This window comes from Lampris incognitus, chromosome 19 (assembly GCF_029633865.1).
Source record: "Lampris incognitus isolate fLamInc1 chromosome 19, fLamInc1.hap2, whole genome shotgun sequence".
NCBI classification, from domain to species: domain Eukaryota; kingdom Metazoa; phylum Chordata; class Actinopteri; order Lampriformes; family Lampridae; genus Lampris; species Lampris incognitus.
Window position 1 is genome coordinate 33,202,152 of NC_079229.1, and position 18,200 is coordinate 33,220,351.

The 18,200-nt window shown below is 49.3% G+C and overlaps 2 protein-coding genes across 4 annotated transcripts in view; both read left to right on the top strand.

Moving 5' to 3' along the window:
• The window catches only part of si:ch211-230g15.5 (polyhomeotic-like protein 3), a 25,283-nt gene extending 19,899 nt beyond the window's left edge, over positions 1-5,384 (top strand). For all 3 annotated transcript variants that reach the window (XM_056299454.1, XM_056299453.1, XM_056299455.1), the window contains exons 10-11: positions 2,189-2,465; positions 4,512-5,384. In XM_056299454.1, coding sequence (XP_056155429.1) covers positions 2,189-2,465; positions 4,512-4,666 — 432 coding nt within the window. In that variant the 3' untranslated portion in view covers positions 4,667-5,384. The remainder of the gene's footprint in view (positions 1-2,188; positions 2,466-4,511) is intronic.
• Positions 5,385-6,363: 979 nt separating this feature from the next.
• LOC130130055 (claudin-11-like) lies at positions 6,364-17,790 on the top strand. The gene is made up of 3 exons (XM_056299786.1): positions 6,364-6,589; positions 12,161-12,325; positions 17,531-17,790. Exons 1-3 carry the CDS (start codon positions 6,364-6,366, stop codon positions 17,788-17,790), a joined length of 651 nt encoding a protein of 216 aa, XP_056155761.1.
• Positions 17,791-18,200: the final 410 nt, after the last annotated feature.

Below are 18,200 nucleotides of genomic sequence, written 5' to 3' on the forward strand. Positions count from 1 at the left end.
CTTCCCACCTAGGGACGCCTGACCAAGCCGGAGGTAACACGGGGACTCGATCCGGTGATCCCCGTGTTGGTAGGCAACGGAATCGACCGCCACGCTACCCGGACGCCCCCTAAACATACAATATCTGCTGTGATGTTGCAGTGCGTTAATTTTGTCTCATTGTTATTACATAATTATATACCAGAGGGCGGCAAGATATGTTCCCTCTGGCGGAGATTTGTATATCATGCGTGATATCTGTTTATCTTGATAGCCAGCTACGTTTGCCGGGGAACTGGCTCACTGGCAGTAGTTTAAAATGAAAAACCATCAGGGTGAGGTGACCCGCACCAGAGGGGGGGAAACCCCCGCCGCCAACGGCTCCCAACACCACTGCTGCTGCTCTGTCGGCCATCAGAGCGCACAATGGACGCCTTTACTGGCACTGCCGGAGCAGGAGGGACCCACGCAAGCCCGGTCCGGATCGAAGCCCAGACTAGAGGAGAGGTTTACATTGCGCACCATGCTGTTGTTTTGGGTGAAAAACGACACATCTCAGGCCGCCGTTATCGTTTTACATGGCTGAACTTTGAAACGTCTGCTAAATATATAATTTACAGTTTTATCATTACCAAACAACTGGCAGCAGCTAGCAAAAAGCTAAAGTAGTTCACACTAATTATGAGTCATAAAGATGTTACATGCAGAAAGCTTTCATTTGATTGTTGGTTGAGTAGAAGAAATACACAACTGACATACTGACTCGCGTCCGCAGGCCCAAGATAGACGGTCAGGACAGCTTCAGACTTCTTTGCTGTCAAATCTTTCACTACGCTAATGCTAACGCACTCCCCGTACCGACAAGTCCGCTCTGCACAGGAGCTTTCAGGTTTCTTTGCTCGCCCCTCATTTGCATATTACACAGCGATCGGCTTTCAGATTTGTGACGTACTAAATCTAGTTTAGCCGGGGTACGGTTGAATCTCAGATTTTAGGGAAGTGCACAGACAGCTAGCTCTTCCTCCAGTAGAGGAATGTGAAAACACTGCTCTGGAGACTAACTTTGCACAGATACAAGCCGGTATAGTCAAGGCCAGACATTTTAGGGAACACAAACAAGAGAAACACATTTTTGAGTGGAGGGGTACTTTAGGCATACGTTGGACCTGTATGTCTTTCACTGATAAATTCACACCTTTAACAACGTTTACACTTTTACGCCAACATCATGCGGAGAGACAGAATATCCGCCTTCAGATTTTCCACACCGACTAGTGTCAGATTCAGATTGTCAACTTTATTCATCCCAGAAGGCAAATTAAGTTCCACAGTCTATCCAGACCATACACAAACTCACAGACAAATGGCAATCACCAGTATGTCCAGTATGTAGTTTCAGGTGGTTCTGTTTTTCGGGTCGCACCATTTTGGGATTGACCGCTTCTAAATGTCGTGCCAAAGTAATGGTTGGTCATTTTGAACGTCACTCAAAAGACCTTTTCTGGTCAAAATAGACAGTACTTCAACTCGCTGAAGAACCACGTGGATCAAACTTCAATACCGATAGTCAAAAGTCTGGCTGTCAGGGCGTACGGGTGGTGTGGTAGTCTATTCCATTGCCTACCAACACAGGGATGGCTGGTTTGAATCCCCATACCGCCGGCTTGGTCGGGTGTCCCTACAGACAAATTTGGCCGTGTCTGCGGGTGGGAAGGCGGATGTTGGTATGTGTTCTGGTTGCTGCACCAGCGCCTCCTCTGGTCAGTTGGGGCTTCTGTTCAGGGGGGGTGGGGGGACTGGAGGGAATGTGTGATCCTCCCACGTGCTACATCCACCTGGTGAAACTCCTCACTGTCAGGTGAAAAGAAGCGGCTGGCAACTCCACATGTATGGGAGGAGGCATGTGGAGTCTCCAGCCCTTCCCGGATCAGCAGAGGGGGTGGCGCAGCAACCGGGTCGGCTCAGAAGAGCAGGGTAATTGGTGGACAATTGGGGAAAAAAAGAGGGAAAGAAGATATACATAGACTAAACGAATAATACAAAGTTAGGGCATAGAGATCTTGTTGTAAACATGGAGCATTAGAGCTACCGGGACATTTCAGTCTCCCCTACTTTTATCTCCTAAACCGGAATTACACCCCCACCCACCCCATAACCTGCCCTTGCCCTGACCCCACCCTGTTGTCTGTTGTCATGTGACTCGTTCCAGCCTCGTGACCTTTGGAGCGCAGGTCGGCGGGAAAGACAGAAGGAGGACGTGGGTCAGGGGGAGGAAGAGATGGAAGGGGAGGTGGAGGAGGCCGACGAGGGAGGCGACGAAGATCCGGCGGTCGCCTTGACGACCAAGGTGGAGCGGCGCTCGGCGAGGAGGGCGAGGCGAATGTCGGAGCCGGCCGTGACGACCTCGACGCCCACGACGACCTTCAAGACTGGCCCCGCCCAGTGGAGCGTGGAGGAAGTGACTGCTTTCATTCACACGCTGCCAGGTGAGCAAAACTGCCGGCTGCCCGTGATCTCTGAGAGGAGGCCCATTTCCCTGCCAAACTCCAATGATTTCATCTCAGGGATGGAGAAAGTTTATCATCATCACCACCTCAGTGTACGTCAGTGCATATGCGATGAGCACTAACTAGCTAAATCGCCAAGATGTAAATATTGACAAACAATTCAGTTACACTTGCTTGCATTGTTAGAAAAGACTTTTTTCCAAGTAGTTGTTAAGTTGGACCGGAAATGAGAGACTGATATTTTCTAGCATCACATACTGCGTTAATCATCACACATGTTGTACCGTCTCCTTTTAATGGAAAAAATGTATAAGAAAGTAGGTTTTCTATTTTTCTCTTTTTAAAAGCTACTCTCAGCAACCCCCCCCATACTCATGATGTCATCAGACACCATTTACATACAGCCAATCAGATCAAGTCATCAAAACTTGAAACCCCGCCCACCCTTACCGCCAACCTTTGTTTGTATTTCACTCAAAGTTCAGCTCCTGAATATTAATGAGGACTAGACCGCTTCCTTCTAGTTCTTGAGAAAATTGACAAGTTACATGAGTATAAAAACCACAATATTATAATAATGACTTATTGCCGAATGACTTACTAAGCCATCCTGAAGGCGTTTTAGCCATGTAAAGTCAAATCTGATCTCTGACTTTACAGAACTGTGAGGGTAAACATTTTTAGTATGGGCAGTCTGAGGAGAGGTAACCCTAACCCTGGCAGTGTTAGCGCCTCGCTCCTGACTACATAGGAGCAAATACCGATGCACACTTACGCAAACAAACTCACGAACACCTGGCCATGCATGGCTAACGCTCAGAAGACCCCAGCATACCCCAAAACTCTTCCCTGAGGACCCTCGACTCAGTTCTTCAGTTACTGTCAGTGTTGGTTGAAAAAAACATTGTGGGCGTTCGGGTAGCATAGCCGTCTACCAACACGGGGATCGCCGGTTCGAATCCCTGTGTTATCTCCGGCATGGTCGGGCGTCCCTGCAGACACAACTGTGTCTGCGGGTGGGAACCCGGGTGTGGGTATGTGTCCTGGTCGCTGCACTAGTGCCCCCTCTGGTCAGTGGAGCGCCTCTTTAGGGGGAGGGGGGAACTGGGGGGGAATAGCGTGATCCTCTCACGCGGTACGCTCCCCTGGTGAAACTCCTCACTGTCAGGTGACAAGGAGCGGCTGGTGACTCCACATGTATGTGGTAGTCTGCAGCCCTCCCTGGCTCAGCAGAGGGGGTGGAGCGGCGACCAGGACGGCTCGGAAGAGTGGCGTAATTGCCTAAGTGCAATTGGGAGAAGGGGAGGGGGGGGGCAACATTGTGATTTATGTGACGTTTTCTGGGCATCCTAACCACCGACAGAACACTTCAGGCACAAGCACAGCTCCTATCTGTCTCTTATTATGGAATTAAGTGTTTTGCAGAAAGTGCTGAGTATCAGCGGGCGTTGCACTCGGTTGCCTACGTGCCGTTTAACTGCCAGCTGTCAAGCTGAACTGGAGCTTTGTTATACTATTGGCAAAGGATGCAGATGGGGGGGAAATGAAAGGCTTTATTCCAAGAGGCTGTGCACCGTTTTTTGGATCATAGGAGGTAGTGGGATGGGCTCGTTTTAAGAAAGTTGGCCCTTTCCCCAGAGGGCCTGGGTTTAATACCCAATGAGCCAAGTACCCCTGTCTTCCTACTGTCATCTTAGGTGAAGCTGAGTTGGTTCGAATAAGGCTTGGGGGGGGGGGGGGCTTGTTTCTACTGTGTCTAATTGGTTAAATAAACCACTTCTGCTTTTCATACTGAGGATTTTTGTTTTGTGATCCACGCCCCCGTGTGGCGGGACAGTAATACTACAGCTGGTTAATTGATTAATAACAATTATTCCAGGTCATTCAGCTTCACCGGGCGTCCAATCAAGTGCTTTGTTCCATCAAATCACCATAGTGTGTTTTCAACCGTCCCACCTCTGTCTGTTCCACCTCTGTCCACGTTCATATTCTGTCGTCTCCGCCTTTTTGTCTTTCTGTGTGAAGGCTGCGGCGAGGTGGCCGAGTCCTTCCGTTTGCAGGAGATCGACGGCCAGGCACTGCTCCTCCTGACCGAGGACCACCTGATGACAAGCATGAACATCAAACTGGGCCCGGCGCTCAAGATCTGCGCTCACATCAACGCTCTTAAGAACCAATGAGGGGGCAGAAAGAGGGGGGGGAGGAACAGGACGTATATCGAGAACAAAGGCAATAAGGAGGAAGACTGGAAGAGGAATGAATGACGGAGGAGTTTAACTGTGAAAGTGTGCGTGGGGAGAGGATGAGGACAGTCTCGTGTCTCGACACCGACACCGGAGGGGAGACGGACCGCACAACCTCGTGGGGGGAATCGTTTTAATTTATGAGATTATAAATTTGAGGATGGCCTTAGAGGGTGGGGGTGGGAGTGGCAAGACAATGGAGAGAAGTTTACCAGAATACCAGAGAATCTATGATGACCATTTTTGGCCCTCCGTCTGTAGCAGGATGTAAAGATTTTTGTATCTTTGTGTATATTTTACAAAGCCGTTGGGAGAGTGTAAATTTAAAGCTATTTCACGATGGATTTTGAACATTTAATATATAAATTTGTCTATTTAGTTTTTTTAGAATACAAGGTCAACGACAAAGCTATCCAGTAGAGAGCATAACCAGTGTGTGTGTGTGCGTGTAAAAAAAAAAGAAAAAAAAGGAAAAAAAAGAAGAAGTAGAGTTTGTAAGTGATTAATCAAAAGTTTAATGTTTTATATCGCTATAATCTCTGGACAAAAAAAATGTCTGCGGATGAAAAAGAAAGTCGCTATCGGGGTAGAGACTTCAATCGTCACATTTTTATCGTATCCTGCTCGAAATTATTTAATAAATGACTAATTAATCCAGCAAACTGTTTCGGTGTAGTGGGGGTAGGGTGTGGAGTCGCCGCGCGCCGCCAGGGGGCGGCAGTGAGCGGAGGGCGTCAGGCGGGTCGGCAGGGTGGACGGCGGGACGTGGAGCCACAGACCGGAAAGAGTGAAACGATCTGCGTTTCATTAAGCCAGCCTATTTGAATTCATAACACAAAGTCATTTCCTTTCCCCTCCTGACGTGAACTCGGAGCGGTTCTGACCCACAACGGGGCGGTTCCGTATGTTATTTACACTGTTGCAACTCGTTATCTCTATTACATTGTAGCGAATTCGGGGAGGGGGGGGGGATAACGCAACCACGGGAACTGCCGCGGCCGGGACGCGAACCCGTACCGCCCGCACCGCAGGAGACATCGCTAACCGCTCGACTAAAGGGTCAGACCCGCGAGTCAGCGGCCAGCGTGTCTACTGATCCATGCACGTTACACTATGTTGGAGTATGAGAGAGGAGAGGTGGGGGGAGGGGGAGGGTGCGTTCCTGGTGAATTCTGAATACGAACCTTGTTTTGATAGTTTCACTGCTGAGTTATGAGGCTCAGCTCTTCGTATCTGGTTTAGGTTAGGACTTCAGATGCACTTCGATTGGCTTTCTGTTTGGGCTGAACCTCTTCTCTCCCTCTCTCTCTCTCTCTCTTCTTCACCACACCCTTTCAATCCTATCTTCCTGCGGACCAGCCCTGCGGCACATAAACCCAACACAGCTGGGTTTCTTCCACACGCGCCTCTTTCTGGGTCTTGCACCTTTGTCCCGTTGACACCACCCGTTGCGGAGGAAGATATTGTTTTCTAACTTCGGAAGTGGAGAACAGGGATCTGCAGGTTCATTAGCAGCAGGCAGACCATTCGGAACACCGGCGTTCGCGTTTCATCGGAATAGTCTTTAATCTGCAGGGGACTGGTTCACTTCTTACTGAGGGCGGCACATTACGCACGGTGGTTACGCATTACGCATGGCGCACATGTGCAGACAGGTCGGCGGTAGCGTGGCGAGCTGCGCCGGCTGGGTCGGCCTCATCGTCGCCACGGCCACCAACGATTGGGTGCGCACGTGCGACTACACCGTCGTTACGTGCATGCGCATGGACGAGCTGGGCTCGCGGGGTCTCTGGGCGGAGTGCGTCATCTCCCCCGCGCTCTACCACTGCGTCGCCCTCAACCAGATCCTCACCTTACCAGGTAAGACACGGAGAGAGAGACAGACACAGACAGACAGACAGGGAGAGAGACGAACAGAGAGAGGGACAGACAGAGAGATTGATTGACAGAGAGACGGACAGAGAGAGAGAGGGGGACGGGGACAGACGGAGAGAGAGAAGGACAGAGGAGGGATTGACAGACGGACAGACAGAAAGGGGGACAGAGAGACGAACAGAGAGAGAGAGGAATAATTTCTAGTTTCTTTTTCAATTTACACAGTATGTTTTAATTATCAAAAGTTTTGGCAACACAGATGAACAATTTGTCATGCCAATAAAATGAAGTGAATTGCACTGAAGAGAGAGGGACAGAGAGGGGGGGGGCAAAAAGAGCTGGACAGAGGGATAGACAGAGAGACTAACAGAGAGAGACGGACAGGGGGGCAGAGATGGACAGAGGGACAGATAGAGAGATGAACAGAGAGAGAGAGAGAGAGAGAGGGACAGAGAGATGGACAGAAAGAGAGAGATGGACCGAGAGGGACAGACACAGAGAGGAGGGGCAGAGACAAACGGGGGGGACAGAGAAAGAGAGAGATGGACAGAGAGAGAGAAAGGGATAGACACACAGATGGACAGAGAGACAGGCAGAGAGAGATGGACAGAGAAAGACAAAGAAAGAAAGAGAGAGTGAGGCAGACAGAGATGGACAGAGACGAACAGAGAGAGACGAACAGAGAAAGAGGGGTGGACAGAGAGAGAAAGAGACAGAGAATTGAGGATCAGATAGTTATAAATGGGCAAATAATGCACTATTTACAATCGACAAAGCAGGAGTAAATATTTGACTTTTATAACCTCACCAAATTCACCAAATCTGAAATTATGACAGAGAAATGGAGAGACATACGGGAGGAGAGAGAGAGGGAGAGGGAGAGAGACAGAGAAAGGAAAAAAAGACTACTGAGTAATCTAAACAAGTATGTGTAAAAACAGAAATTCAAAATAAACTAGCCCAACATAAAAAAGAGTTTGCCTTGGGGTTTGCAGCAACACAACATCCTGTCCTCAGACCCTCGCATTGGATGAGGAACAACTCCCTAAAAAACCCCTTTAACAGGGAGAAACCTCAGGGAGAGCAACAGAGGAGGGATCTCTCTCCCAAGACGGACAACGTGCGATGGATGTTGTGTTTACACAATATACATACCAAAGACATAAAATGAAACAAAGCCAGTAATACAGCCAGGACTTTCCATCATTACACAAATTTAAAAAAGAAAAACAGATCTTCGTCAACTCCCACTACGCACAACACCACCACCAGTTCTGGAAAAAGGCCATGTCTATGTGGAAGCTCTGCTCCGTAGGGTGATGTTCGTGGTGGAAACCAGTTTCTGGGAAAGTCCTGGAGAGCACCAGTCGTGGACATCCAGCCGGGCTCCAAGAATCAGTGGCTCCTCCAGCAGCAGTAAGAGGAAGCTCGCCCAGTGCAACACACTCGTCGACCAAATTCGTCTTAAGTATCATCAAGGAGTTGCAATTTTACTTTCTGTGCAACTTTTCTCAGTCTGAAGAGTTCCTGGTCAGTAAATGTGTTCACTTCCAAATCTCCTGCGTTTTTCATAAAACGTTTGACTGAGTCAACAAAAAGCTGCAAGTCTGGAAAGTAATTTTCCACCTTGACCGCCCTCAAACCCTTGTGGACATGTAAAAACTTCCTGATCTTCGGGAAAGCATAGCTCCCTTCAGTGTCCACCTGTGTACGAGGAGTGGAAACTAACTCACAGTCACTTTCTTCTGTGTCCTCCTCAAATGAAGATGCCTTTTTACCTTCTGAAACCCTCGTTGCTTTTACATTTTCCTGTCTACCCTGTGTGGGCTTCCTTTAAATAGACTTTTAAAAATTTATTTCATCACCCAACAGCATCTATTCCTCAAGTACAGACTCCACCACTCTAATAGCAGTCTGCTGTATTTGCTTCTTCCGACCACAATTCATATCTCGCCCAGCCAATTTGCTACACTCCCCATTCTCACTGTTTTCATTTCCATCGGCTTCCACCTGTTCAAGTTCTGTCACCTTCTCAACCTGCCCACCTGCCTCTCCTGCCTGGTCAGTCCGTCCGTTTTCCTTGTGTTCTCCAGCCTCGGCCTCTTTCTGTTTCACCACCTGGTCTATTTCTCCTGTCCCTCGCTCCCCGGCCTCCTGTCTGCCCTTTGCCGACTCGGCAGCGCCGTCTTCAGCCGGAGATGCGCCGCTCATGGCGGCATCGGGAGACAAAGGCGACCCTTGAGGATCAGACCTACCCTCACTCCTGTCAGGACAAGACCTTATTAAATAGCCCTCAGACCCACAGCCAAAACATTTCATCATGCTGGATGTAACAAAGACAATGTAATCGAACTCGTCGATCCTGAACTTGTGCTTCAGATCCAAATCAACTGCCGGCCGGAGATGGTGTCCTGAATAAACAGCAGCCTGCCTTCCTGGCCAACGCTCAGGGCTGCTACTGAGCGCCGGCCCTGGCTTTTCACGCCCTGCTGAAAGTGCATGGTGCACGGCATTGCTTGGCTTTGGCTCCAAACCCAGCATGGTAGAAGAACAGTCCCCCTGAGTCCTGCTGCCGCGGCGACGCCCGCAGCCTCAACCAGCGGTGGTGGAAGAGCGCGGGAAGGCAGCAGAGCGGCCGCACACTGGTGTCGGCTGGCGAGAACAATCCCGTCAGCCTCCGCGGCCAACTCCCGGAAGTTGCTGGTGGTGGACGACTTGGAGCTGGCCAAGGCAGCACAGACGTGCGAGGGGAGCTGACGGAGGAACAGCTGGCCAAAAAGGCAGGCGGGGTCGCACGAACCCAGCATACTCAGCATTTTGTCCATTAGCTTCGATGGCTTGCCATCTCCCAAGCCTCGCAGCGAAAACAACCAGTCCGCCCGCTCCACCTCTGCTAGCTCAAAAGCCTGCAGCAAGTGTCTCTTAATCGTACTGTACTCATCCACGGGCGGCGGGGCTTGCAGCAGGCCCAATATCCGTGACGCCGAAGATGTTCCGAGTGCCGCCACGACGTAGTGGTAAGTGGTACCTGGTCTCATCCACGGTGATGTTCCTACTCGCGAACTGGGCTTCGATGTGAGCGAACCATGCTGCCGCTGCACTGGTAGCTTCATTCTCCATGGCTCACGCCGGGGTCACCAACGTGGAGGATCTAAGAAAGGAGACGAAACCACTTCTCCTGTTGACCACACAGCCGTGGGGTCGTTTATTTCCTCCAACAAGCTTTTTGTCAGCAGTTCACAATGCTAAAAACCGCAGCCTCGTGTCTACCCACAATACCCCTTGCTAACCCCGCCCACTGTCTTAAAGGGACCGTCTCTGGCCCGCATGGTGAATATCTAACCTGCAAGTAGGTCACTACAATATACTCCTTTTTTCGCACACGTGTGCGTTTGTGCACACGTGTACAAATGGGCCTGTCTGTACGAGCGGTCTGTGCATCAGTCTGTCAGTCTGTCTCTGAATGTTAGGATGATAACTTATTACCCATCACATGGAAGAGTGTGTTGGATCACCTGCTCCAGCAACAACTGAGGCAAACTACGCACAAGCACTCAGCAGCAACGACACAACGACATGCAACCCCTGCAGAATTCACCCAGCGTTCCCATTAGAGCGCTCCCTCCGCTAATAGGGAATATGTGCTTGGGTTGATAGACCGTTGCGAGACAGGTTAGTTTCACACTACTGATGATGTTCAGTGGCGGGGGGGGGGGGCGCAATTTACCTGGCGCAGCACACCTGACAGCTGCTTTAATGTCCACACAGTCAGTTATTAAGAAGGACAATGTAGCCTATAGATTTTATCAGGGTTCGTAGATGGTGGATGATTGACAGTCGAGACGAGGTGTCGTGGTGGGTGTGAACACGACTGACAGCCACGAGAATTGTCCAATCACATTAGATCAGAAAGCATTAAAACAATACCAATTCGCTGCCAATAAAAGTGAGTGTGTCTGGGGCAGCACAGAACTGCGCCACGTGGAAAATCTCAAGAAACCAATCAGACGGCAGCCTCAGGTCACCTGCTCGCCACACGTTTGAGGGCTTATGTAACCAAGTATCTATTTGTCCCTCTTTAAACAGAAATGGATCACGATGAGACCAGATTTAAATTGTACTGTAACAGGAAATGTATTCCAGGGTCTGGTAGTAGTATGCTACCCAAGTCCAAATAATTAACTAATGGACTGGAACGTACCCTCCCTCAAACAAATGTCAACCCTTTGTTTTAAGTGCACGCACAAAGGAAATAAAATAAAATAAATTATGTTCTGCTGTAATTTGCAAGTTATGACTTATAAATGAAAGAGAATGAATGACAATATAAAAAACATGAATGACATTAAAGATAGTTTAGCTATTAAGAAAAGCAGAATTTGTTCAATTTTTTTCCCTTTCAGTCTTAATCAGAAGTGAAATTTTTACTGTTGTAAACCAACGAACAGTTAAACCTCCTAGAAAGGAATGTCTTTATCCTTGATTTGACACGCGAAAACACTCCCAATAAACTATTGAAACAAAAACTGGGTACCCCCCCAAAAATATATTACAACGTTCGATATCAAAGAAACATGTTCTCTGATACTCAAGGGACCCGAGAACAGAAGTAGGTGATAGTGGCCAAATCGTCGTCAAGGGGAATGACGTTATCTACTCAGCTCCCATCCCATCCACCAATTCATCAAACCGTCAGCTAGCAGGAAAACGCGGCAGAGGGCGGTGACTTGACAATAAGAAAGGCTAGACGCTGGCAACACTTGCCAAGTCTTCTCTCTTCTTCTCTCATTTAGTTAAGTGTAATCATTTAGAACTCCATATACGTTGGGTAGAGTATATTAGGCATTTAGAATGCGAGCTAGCGATTAGCAATTGGCTAGCGATTAGCAGCGAGCTAGCGGTTAGCAATTGGCTAGGGATTAGCAGCTAGCTAGCGATTAGCAATTGGCTAGCGAGTAGTCTTCTGACTTCGCAACAGGAACGTTTACTCGTACACAAGAAAATAACCTCTTTTCACAAAACAAATACAGGTACGATACATGTGCTCACCTAGCAGGAAGACGTGGCAGAGAGCGGTGACGCCGGCAACACTGGGCTAAGGCTTCTCTCGTCTTCCTCTCTCGTTTAGTCGCGCTCTACAGCCGTAAAGCTGTGCTCACGGTCGGGACTCTTAAAGAGACAGTGTACCTATTAAGCAACTGCTGGGTAAGGTGTCGTTTGACGGGGGGGGGGGGGCCCTCACCCAGGAAGTGTATGTATTCAGACAGAAATCGACCAAATACCATGTGGAACCAATATTCAATGGCTGCTGACAGGCGCTCACAGGCTGAAAAACACCATTATTTCATAATTATTTGCATTACACAACTAAATTATCTTTAACATGTTTGAGTAGATTTTCATCTCTTGATGTTTGAAGCCGCCACCGGTGTTGCAACTATCATGTTGGAAGAGAGCTAAAGAGAGAGAGTGCAGAGATGAGTGCCAGGGGTGCAGGGTGTTGAAAATTGAAGCCAAACCCCCGTTACGCAACGTGATGTGTTCCTCTCTTCCCAGCTTACATCCAGACGTCCCGCGCACTGATGATCTGCTCGTGCCTGCTGGGCCTCCCCGCCATGCTGCTGGTCCTCATGTCCATGCCCTGCGTCAGACTGCTCAACGACACGTCTGCCAGCAAACAGCGCCGCGGTCTGGTGGGCGGAGTCCTCATGCTGCTGATGGGTGAGAGACAACCGGCCATTACGATGAACACGTGACAGATACAATATTATACTACTACTACTACTACTACTGCTACTACTACTGCTACTACTACTACTACTACTACTACTACTACTACTACTAACTACGACCACCACCAGAATTAACCTGTTTAATTAGCACCTATCAAATCCGATGTGGCGATCCCTGGGAAACAGGGAACAAGCCGAAAGAAGAAGAATTAGCACTGTTATGACACAAGATTTTACAATTCACAAGTCAGAAGTCACACGGAAAAAGCTGCACGAGAGCACAGCATTGCACACACACACTCTCGTGCAAACACACGATAGGCTGCAGCTATCAACATGATGCATACACACACACACACACACACACACATATATATATATATATATATATATATATATATATAGTGTGAGAGAGAGAGAGAGAGAGAGAGAGAGAGAGAGAGAGATGGATTCCTGAGGTTAAGCTGTTGCTACAGCTGGTACATTAAAATACAGCTTACCTCCATACATATTGTAACGACCACGGATGTGTAGACTCGCTAACTCTTGGCTAACGGGCCGGACCCTTTAGTCGACTGGTTATAGTCGACTGGTTAACGTAGTCTTACTAAGTCAAAGAGGCATGTCAACCAAAACAGTCCAACAATGTCCAGAGCCTTCAGCATCTCAGGGCGACTCTCATCCACACCCGGCACCTTGCCACCGAGGAGCTTTTTAACTACCTCAGAGACCTCTGCCAGGGATATGGGTGGGGCTTCCCCTGAGTCTTCAGACTCTACCTCCTCCACTGAGGACGTGTTAGTCGGGTTCAGGAGCTCCTCAAAATGTTCTTGCCACTGCTCAACAACATCCTCAGTCTGGGTCAACAGTTCCCCTCCCCGGCTGAACACAGCCTGAGTCAAGCCCTGCTTCCCCTTCCTGAGTTGCCCGATGGTTTGCCAGAACTTCCTTGAGGCCAACCGAAAGTCCTCCTCCATAGCCTCGCTGAACTCCTCCCACACCCGAGTTTTTGCTTCCGCAACCGCCGAAACAGCAGCCCTTCTGGCCTCCCGGTACCTGTCTGCTGCCTCAGGAGACCCCTGGGCCAACCAAGTCCGAAAGGCCTCCTTCTTCAGCCTGATGGCTTCCCTCACCACCAGTGTCCAGCAGCGGGTTCTTGGGCTGCCGCCTCGACAGGCACTGATGACCTTTTGACGACAGCTCCTGCCTGCCGCATCTACAATAGAGGCTTTAAACATGGCCCACTCAGACTCCATGTCTCCAGCCTCCCTCGGGATACACGAGAACTTCTTCAAAAGGTGGGAGTTGAAGACCTCACAGACATGGGCCTCCACCAGAGGTTCCCAGTTCACCCTCACTACACGTTTGGGTTTGCCAGGTCTGTCCGGCAGCCTTCCCCGCCATCTGATCCAACTCACCACCAGGCGGTGATCAGTTGACAGCTCTGCTCCTCTCTTCACCCGAGTGTCCAAAACATATGGCCGCAGATCTGATGATATGACCACAAAGTCTATCATCGATCTTTGGCCTAAGGTGTTCTGGTACCAAGTACACTTATGAACTACCTTAAGTTTGAACATGGTGTTTGTTATTGCCAATCCATGACTCGCACAGAAATCCAACAACAAGGCACTGCTCGAGTTCAGATCAGGGAGGCCTTTCCTCCCAATCACGCCCCTCCAGGTTTCTCCATCGTTGCCCACGTGAGCGTTGAAGTCCCCTAGCAGAACTATAGAGCCCCGAGGTGAAACCCTACCCAGGACACCACCCAGAGACTCCAAGAAGGCCAGATACTCTGAACTGCTATTCGGTGCATAAGCACACACAACAGTCAGAACCTTTCCCCCAGCGACTGGCAGTCGTATAGAGGCAGCCCTCTCATTCCCCGGGGAGAACTCCAGGCTAGGCCCGACCGGGCTCCATGGGCCAAGGCCCGGCCACCAGACGCTCGCCGGCGAGCTCCCCTCCAAGGTCTGGCTCCAGGAGGGGGCCCTGGTTTCCCTTTTCCGAGCAAGGTGCTGTAATTCTGCTGGTGTAAATTCATTGGGGTTTTTGGGAACCGCTCTTGGTCTGGCCCCTCCCCTGGGACCAATTTACCTTGGGAGACCCTACCAGGGACTACTGCCCCCGACAGCACAGCTCCCGGGATCACCGGGACACACAAACCCCTCCACCACGTTAAGGTGACGATTCTGGGAGGAGAATCGTCGGAGGAGAATTAGCCCCCCGAATCGTTACAATATTTACATGCGCTGTATGCAGATATACATCCACATGAGGAAACTACATACATGACATTCTGGGTGGATACACAGATAGGGACAAAGACTTTGCAGGAAGTAGAAATATTGACTGTCCACCCATCCGTGGGCTATTTTAAGGGTTTTACAGTTCCGGGTATTATGGTACAGGTTTTCAACGCTCAGGTTTTATTGTAAAGTAGGTGTTTGCATGTGCAAGGAATTTGACTTGGTAAGATGCCCAAACAAAACATACAAGACATTTCATAAATAGGACACGAGGAGTATCTAAATAACTTGTAGAAAAGAGTTTCTAAATCAATAAATCCATCAAAACTTTATTTAAACGGAACATTTTGTACATCAAAATGCAATGCAACAAGCTTTACATTATGTCCAAGTGCACAGATAAATAGAAGGTGGCGCTAGAGTAGAAAAACAGGATATTTTCCTAGATAATTTTACAATTCATTATTGAGGGTTTCACTGGAATACTACACAGTAAAAAAACCTCAAGAGTTAAATGAACACTCAGGATTTTACGGTGTCTAGTTTGGATGGGGGGGAGGGGGTTGTGTAGGAAGCAGTAAAGGGGAAGGAGGATGGAGGGTTGGTCCGCTTAGTCAGGTCTCATCCTGTCTGGACTCTGTCAAACTGGTCGACTTCCTGTCGGGCTGGACAGGTACTTCCTGTCAACACTTTCTCCTTGGCTGGGGGACGCAACTGAGAGAAGAGCGGGGGGGGGGGGGGGGGGGCACGCGCCGCACACGCGCCGCACACGGACACACGCGGAATGTTACACGTGCATTAGCGGAGGGGCATGCCCTTCCACAGTAACAAACAGCACCTGCAAGTCCACATCTTAAAATCCCGTTCTGTTTTAGTTACCAACATGAATTCATGGAACAGTTTAGATTGACGTTCAATGAAAATTGTTTTAATATATTAAATTGCGCATATGCACATCTCATTATATTATTGATGTTAATTATTATCATTATTATGGGTGCAAGCCATGAAGGGTCTAACCTCCCATCTGGTTTTAGTATTACTCCCCTGAAAAGAAAAAGTACTTTATTACTTTGTAAAAAAAGCACTTTGAGTGGTCGGTAGACTAAAAAAGCGCCATATAAAATGCAGTAGCTGACGCTTTTCTGTGTATGACGATAGGGCACACAGTTAGCCCACGATGGGGGGGGGGGGTGTTGCAAACCTGCCTCAAGGGGGCGCTGTAGTTTGTAAATTCAAAAGGCCATCGATCACGGACCAAGTGTAACCTTGGTACACGTCTATATACTTGTGCTTTATAGTTAAGCTGTAAACTGCAGGGAAGACAGATCGCTTTGTAAACGTGTCTAAGTAAAGATGATTGTGTGACATTGCTGCTAACGTGTGATTCCAAATAAAAACATAGAATTAGAAACACCAGGCCTCTTGGAAAAACCCCCAAAACAAATCACACGGCCATAGATTTATGAACACCGTACGTTCAGCTTGGTACACTTCTATTTTCTCGTGCACAGTTTTTCCCATTGGCCCCATAAACTCTCAAATCCGCCATTTTGGATTCCCCTAAAAGCTTCCTTGCTGCAGCACCGATGTAAATCAAACTTGCATCAGACCCCCCCAGGGGACCCATCTACGCTTGTGTTAACTCGGCACACACCACCGACATGTGCACTTGGGAGCTTGCGCAAAATCAGTGGCGATGACCTTTTAACCCCAAAAGCGACTGAGGTGACTTGGCTCCCCGCTGAAAAGCTGCTCAGCAAACTACTTCAGTTGCTGCGAGTGTAACTGACGTGGGCAGGGCATGCAAGGTGTTGGTGGTGGGGGGGGTAATTTTACTCAAGGGGTTGTTTTCCAGCATTTATCTGCCCCTGCAGAAGACAAACACAACACAACACAACACAACACAACACAACACAACACAACACACGAGTCGCCTTCTGGGCCCCTCTGCCCATCATCCACTCCCTCAGCATTGCATTGCAATGTAAGAATTATTAATGTGCCTTTTTAACCCTGTTACAATAGCCTACCCAAAATTTGCCAATTGGGGACAAAACGCCAGGAATACGTGCATTTGAATGTCCCCCGAGCCCCTCACCAGTTCCCTGCGTCTGAACACATAGCAACACCAACCCTCTTGTCTTGACCCTGCATGTTAGCAACATTTAACACACCTATCTATGTTGATTCCAATAAACACATCCTAAACTTCCGGGTTTAGAATTGACTAGAAGAAGCCCGCTACAATGTAGCGGGTTGGTTATCCACCCGTCTAAATCTCCCTCCTCTTCATCCTGCCAGCTAACCACCTTCCCCCTGCCCCTACCCCCCCCCCCACTCCAACTCCCCCTCCCCCCAAATGCTCAGAATCATCTGAAATGCTGAGAAAAGTGGTTTTTAGCCATTTTTAGAAAAACGCATATTTTGCATATTTATGCATAATTATTTTAATTTTCTGCTATTTTTCTGGTCCTCTCTGGAACAATACCTACCACCTCCAAAAAAAAATGAGGATCATAAGTGCATTTTTGCAAAAATGCATGTATTTTGCATAATGCCAAAACATTTCTAAGTCCCAGAAATTTTTTTTTATATAGGTGAAAAAAATCGAAGATGCTCCGAATCACCTGAAATGCCGAGAAAAGTGGTTTTTAGCCATTTTTAGAAAGACGCATATTTATGCATATTTATGCATAATTTTAATTTAATGTTTAGGTATTTTTTATAGGTGCCCCCGACCATCCCCAATAGCCTCCAGAAAGAATCAAGGCCCCAAGTGCTTTAGCTTGGCCGTTTATAATAGACTCTCACACAGACACACATGGTGAAAATACGGGAGCAGATCCTCCCAGGTTCCCCTCCCTTCAAAATGGCCGCCGCTCTTCTTCTGTCATAACCGGTGCGACCCCCTGAGTCCTCCTTTGTCTTTCCCCTCCCCGCAGCCGTGTGCGGCGTCGTGTCGACCGTCTGGTTTCCCGTCGGCGCGCACCACCACGAGGGTCTGATGTCGTTCGGCTTCTCGCTGTACGCCGGCTGGGTGGGCTCCGCCCTCTGCCTGCTGGGCGGCTCCGCCCTCCTCTGCTGCCGCGGCGCCGATCCCAACACACCGAGGAGGGAGAACAGCTTCTACTACTCCCGGCGGGGCGGGGCGGCCGCGCCCCTCGACCCGCCGGCCAACCACGCCAAGAGCGCACACGTGTGAAAGGCTTTCATCCGCCCCTACGCCGTCAATCAGGCGGGGCCGCGCGCCACGGAGGACCGGCGAGGGGGGGGGGGGTGCGGGCTTTTGTTCCGACCACGTGAGCTCGGTATTGAAACCAGCTGGTCTCAATACCGAGCTCGCCCCGTTACACATTCGGCATGTTGGTACCCTTCGTCCACTATTCATCACTGTAGCCGGCCGGCGAAACCCGCACGTACGCCCTGTCCCCCCTGGCACGCGGTCTGACCCCTGGAGCTGACCCCGGGGTCAGCCCCGGGGGCTCTTAGCGGTGGGTGCTGCATCTACGTTTCAACCATTGTGCCATGTAATCGTTAGGTGTTGGGAGGTTTGCTCATGAGCACCTCGGCAGAACATCTGGCCTCTGAAAGGCCCACTGGGCGTTGCAGAGG